Raw genomic sequence first — 6000 nt, 5'->3', positions numbered from 1 at the left:
TAATTAGCTGATTATTAAGATTAGACCTTCGAATTGTCAAGATACGTGAAAACTAAAATCAATGTAATCATTACATCAAAAATTCTTCAGGGTGATCACTTTTTTTTACACTCTGAACAAACCTTTCTAAGTTCTTAATGGCAACAAAATCAGTCTCTTATTTCCCTGCAGAAAATGTTTTAAAAAAAATTTGTCAACTGCTTAAAATCCCATTTCAGATATTAACAAAAATTTTGAAAGAACGTTACATTATCTGATAAAACAGAATCATATGTACAAACTCCAGAATTTGATAACATAGCTGTCAACTTTTGAACACTGAAAATTATTTCCAGTGACTGCAAACTTTTTGCTCTTGTCATTATTGGTTGGATAATACGATTTAAAATCAAGCTGACAAACACAATACATCTCGAAATTATCCAATATTCGAGCTTCAAAGTTTTTTAAATGCAGGTAAAATTCAAATAAATATGACTCTTTACTACCATCTGAAAACATTTTTTACGAAAATTATAAAAGTTAACAGCTATGGGAAAATAAACAGAAAAACATAAAATATTTAAACTCTTTGCTTCGTTCGGAGAATCTCGTCATTCTGGTCCACTAGTCGCACCAGCAAAAGTTTAATACCTAATCTAATGCATCAAAGGACAACTAAATTTCCTGCATTAATTTTTAAGTATTCATTCAAGGGGGGGGGGGGCGGGGGGCAATTCAGACTTTATGTTTCATATAGGCACATTTCATTTGGAATAATAATCCTTCATTTCATTTGGAATAATAATCCTTAAAATCATATAAAACCAAAATATAGGGAGGGAGAAAATTTGTTTTCAAAAATAAAAAATGACATAATAGAGATGGAAGAGGTTGATTGTTATTTTGACAAAACAGACACAAAAAAAAAAAAAAAACATCACCTCGAGAATGTTTATGATCTTAGGGTGCGTAGCCAGATTTTTCAACAAAAAATAAACACCTTTTAAGTACTTTTTAAGCACTTAAAAAATATTTTTAATCCCTTTCCAAAAGAAAAATCATAATTAGAATCTGCGCAATAATAAAAATAATTTTTTTCTATTGTTTAACGTTCTTAATTTATGAACATAAAATCAATAAAATTCAAAAACATTTTCACACAACCACGATAAAATAACTAGTTTCTGATAAATAGTGTGAAAAAAATTGCGAAAATCCTGCATTTTTGTAATTTCAAATGACAATTGACACGGCAAAGAGAAAATCTGTTTTTAAAAGATAGAAAATTAAGCACCTTTTACAAACCCCGAATAAAAAAAAAACATCTTTAAGAACTTTTAAAAAATGTAAATAAAAAATAAGCACCTTTAAGCACTTTTTAAAAACGCTACGCACGCTAATCTATTTGAATGTTTTTGACGCTTTAAGACATCCTTTTATTTGTTGTTCTATAAGAAAATTGTATATCAAGGAGAAATTTCTACACAGCATCGTGTGATTACCTTCATTACACTTTTAAAGAATAAAATTTTTGTTTCATACTCACTCAGTAATAGTTAATATTTTTAAAAACTAAGCTCTTTAAAATTTAAAAATCTTACAATTTAGATGTTATGATGAAAAAAAAAATTACATGAAGACAGTCACAAGTCATTAAAAGCAAACAAAATATTAAAAGTATAAAAAGAAATATCACAATATAAATCAAATTTAGATTCAATAATGTTAAGAAATTTTTTTTTTTAAGCTTTCAGTCATTTAAAAATAATAATAGGGATCAGTCTCTGAATTGAACAACATGAGTACAGCAAATGTCTTTCACTCTATGCACTCCAAATTTTCCATTAAATAAATTCAAAACACAATTAGAAAAAAAAGTAAATAAACTGCAAAAGTTACTGAATGATGTTTTGTCAAGTTTTCTGTACACTCCAGACCTGGACAAAAACAGAAGATTCCATTTGATTTTCGCAACAGGCAACAGCGTTTACAAAAAAAGTATTCAGATCATGAAGATGAAATTTTCTAAACTGATTATTTACAACTAAAATAAACCTTTTTTCTTTTCCTTTTTCTTCTCTTTTGAATCACTTGGGCTGAAAACATTAAATTTTTTTTCTTCAAATAACTGTTAAATAATACAGCAATATATAAGAATAAGATAATAGTGAAGTTGTTGGTTCAAGAAATGGTAGGGAAAATTGGTGTTGTTTGGGATAATATGGAAATAAGACACGTTTTTTTTTCTTCAAAAATTAGCATTTAATATTAATTTGTCCCTTAGCTGTTTCAAGATAAGTACTGGTATTTCTGCTAGGTATCAGCTTAACATGCAGATATATTTTTTTTCTACTTAGGGGGAAATCATAGGTGGTGTATGATCTTAAAAAATGCAATTCTGAATATTTTGAAGATTGAGTCCTTTCAATTTTAAAAATTTAATAAATTCAGAAAAATAATCAATTCTCTGGAAATAAAGTTTTCTATATACGTAGCTGCATTTAAAAAAAAATTAAACTCAGAGTTCAATGTTCATAAAAAGTTACTATAAAATTCGGATTTATTGTTACCTGTGAATAACGATTTCCCACTTTCAACAACTTTACATCTTCACCCGTTTTTGATTCCTATATCAATAATGTAAGGGAAAAAAATCTTAGTACTTAGAGTATCTTCTAATACTATTTCCCCGAAATACTGACCATTTGTCTTGTAACAACTTTTAACCTTCAACAAAAAAGGAAAATAAGCATGTTTGAAGATTTAAAACTTAATATTGCCTATGTGGGAAATTTCCTAAAGACTGTATCAGAACAGAATGGATTATTTACGATGATCTGATGACTTGTAATTTAAATTATGGAATGGGAATCATTTAATGAAGTAAGAGTTGTACTGCAGAGGATGATTATTTTCTAAATGGAAAAAGAAATAGATGAAATTGTTGAAAAGTTCATTGTGAACTTAAAAAAAAAAAGTTTAACTTACAAAAATGGCAGATTTCTTTCCATCAAAATAATGTTTCCTTTATGACTAAACAAATTATATTTAAATTTTCAACGGAGTTTTAACATCTGTGGTATTTACAACATTCTTGAGCAGTCCGTTGACCACTGTAAAATCGAGGTTCTTCATTTTTTTAAAATCAAAAGCTAATGAGTTTTGTTTTTAATACTGTTGGTCCTTTTATCCATTAAAACAACAACAACATAGATAACAATAAAAAGTGAAATATTTACTCACTCCTTTATATCGATGGACATGCGCCTAATGGTTTCTTCCTCTTTGTTTATAGCTTCAAAATTAGCTTTTTCCCTTTCAAAAGCCAGTCTTTTCTCTTCTAACTCTTTGTGCTGCGCTTCTAAACTTCTCTTCATTTGTTCGTTGCGTTTTTCAAGCTATAATAATTGTAAAAACATTATAAATAATGATTATCCTAATAAATAATGATTATCCAAGCAATCCCTCCTTAAGAGTTGAGAAGGATATAAGTAAGGGCAGTCACTACAGAGTATTTTTAATAAGTTTTACTGTATGTTATTTTTAATCAGTTTTTATTTAAGAAAATGTAAGTTTGCCTTCCTGTTTTCAAAACATAAACGGTTTAGAAAAAATTCGTTTCAAGTAGCACCAATTGGACATGTTTGATTTGATCATTAATAGTGTCTAAATAATTCAAAATACCTAAAAAAAATACAAACTGTAATCTTATGACGACACCTTGAAAAAACCTTTGCAAAAGTAATTGTTAGAAAGTTGGGTACATTATCTTATTCTTTTAATTTCATATTTTATCCCATTCTATCCACAGATAACAAAAATAATTATTTTAATAGATAAACTCGTTTCATGTTAAAATGAAATTTTTAGGAAAAAAAAAAGGAAAAAAAAAAAAAAAAAAAAAAAAACGTTTTTTTTTTTTTTTTGCTGAATTTTTGCTACATAGTATCAATTGCAAATTTTATTTTAAAAAAATAAAGAAATCCTTACCTCTTTTTTTTATTGTAAAAATTATTCAAGTGAGAGAAGTTGAATTGAACTAATAAAATGCACAAAATTTAAGAAACAGGAAACTTTTAACGTCATCTTGCAAAGAGAGTTAGCTAAAATTTTAATGTTTTAGCTAACTCTAGAGTTGTTAGAATTTCAATTGAGGCTAAAGTTCCTTCAGCTATATTATTAGGCAAATTCTGTCTTTAACAGTTAGGAAACAAAAAGAACTAGTTTTGTCATTCGAAAAAAACGTGAATTAAAATTTTAGTCTTCCAGTTAATCTTAGGTGTAGTCAGAATTTCAGTAAGCACTAAATTGGCAATAATATTGGATAAATTCTGTTTGTATTAATCCGGAATCTTGTATAGTCATCTAAAAATTTGTAATTCATTGGTATTTTGCATTCTATTCCTATTTGGGCATGGAAAGAAAACAATATACAAGCCGATCACGATTTTTATACGCCCTGGGAATGCAGGGCGTTTTTGATCAAGTTGTCTTTTTCTCAAAAGATTAATTTGATAAAAATAGCTTTTTAATCCAATAACAAAATTGGTTTATGGTCGTGTTTTGACATTAAGTATGAAACTATTCTATGTAAATCCTATAAAATATTAAGCTATTTTTAAAATAAAATTTGTCTTATATATTAAAAATTACAACAGAATAAAATTAAAAAGGAAGGGAAAATAAAATAAAATTTATATTTTAAACAACTTCAGAACAGAGTATTTTTATTTCTTATAAAAATTTTAAATTGCTAAAAGTTCAATGAAATAAAATCAACATGAGTGAATATAATATATATTTACAACTTTAGTACTTACTCATGAAACTGAATTCTTATTTAAATACATTACTGAAATGCATATTTCACCATACAACCAAAAATACAATAAAATGAAATCTCTTAGCAAGGAAAATTTTAACCACACAAACAACTGTTAAAAAAAACAACCCAAATAGACTTACATCTGCTTCAGAGTCTTTCAATTTCTGGAATTTTTCCTGTACTTTCTGTTCAAAAAGCACTTCTCTTTCTTGTTCCATCTTTTTCATTTTTAATTCGTGTTCTTTTTTTTCTTCTTCCATTTGGGCTAATGGATTCCTATTAATTAAAGTTAGTATAAACTTTTTTTTTTTCAAAAAAAAATAAATAATAATAATAATTAATCTGTTTTAAACAGTCACAGATTTCAACATGTAGTTTTAAGAGGAGAAAGTTCCAATACGATGGTATCGTACCAATTAATACTTTCATGGGATTTAGTTGAAATTTTAATCGAGTATAAGTCAGAGTCAAATTGGAGAAGAACTCCCAAGAAATTCTGGAGTTAAGAGTTAAATCAAACATTTCAACTCCACAGCTCTGATCAAAACTATGAATTATTCACAAAAGTGAAAGTCATAAAACAAGCAAAATTAATAAAACTAATATATTTTCATTTTTTTCCTTCATTTATTGATCCTTTTAGTGGATTTACGTTATTAGATTAAACAAATCAGTTTTTTTTTAACGTTCATCCCATTAAAATAAAGAATAAGTGTAATCAGAGTCATTACGCATGATGCTGTTGCTCAAGGCCAACTCAAGGTAATCAAAATTTAGCACAATCAAGTATTTTTATATGATACTTGTTCCTATGAATGTGCAGTAAAAAAAAACTATGACAACAGTGCTTGTAAGTAGCGCCTATATTAGTATACTCTGAACCAATTAAAAACAGCACTAATCACAATAATATCAGTAGTAATAATTACTGAAATTAACTAAGCATTATTGGCATCAATAATAACAAAGCACTTTTACACAGTTCCCCTAAACAAATCAGTACATTTTCTTTACTAACATTGCTTTTAAATATGTCACTTTTTCTTTATTTCAATTACTGAGGATTTTGAATTCGTTAATTCTATAAAATCACGTTCTAAAATCACAACTACAAACAAAATAAACAGATAAATTTAGAAATACCATTTTGGTGATGTAGTCGTGCTATTTACATTGATCATTGAGCTTGTGAA

General features: G+C 27.0%; 1 protein-coding gene across 2 annotated transcripts in view; it reads right to left on the bottom strand.

Annotated features, from left to right (window-relative positions):
• Positions 1-883: 883 nt before the first annotated feature.
• LOC107439592 (septin-7) overlaps positions 884-6000 on the bottom strand; it is a 74527-nt gene continuing 69410 nt past the window's right edge. For both annotated transcript variants that reach the window (XM_043049945.3, XM_016052241.4), the window contains 3 exons: positions 4948-5083; positions 3226-3380; positions 884-2078 (listed from right to left, as the gene is read on the bottom strand). In XM_043049945.3, coding sequence (XP_042905879.2) covers positions 2027-2078; positions 3226-3380; positions 4948-5083 — 343 coding nt within the window. In that variant the 3' untranslated portion in view covers positions 884-2026. The remainder of the gene's footprint in view (positions 2079-3225; positions 3381-4947; positions 5084-6000) is intronic.

Source organism: Parasteatoda tepidariorum, chromosome 1 (genome assembly GCF_982258835.1).
Source record: "Parasteatoda tepidariorum strain Cologne lab strain chromosome 1, Ptep-v5.0, whole genome shotgun sequence".
In the NCBI taxonomy this organism is placed as follows: Eukaryota; Metazoa; Arthropoda; class Arachnida; order Araneae; family Theridiidae; genus Parasteatoda; species Parasteatoda tepidariorum.
Note: the sequence above shows the minus strand (reverse complement) of the source record. Positions and strands in the feature narration are given on the sequence as shown.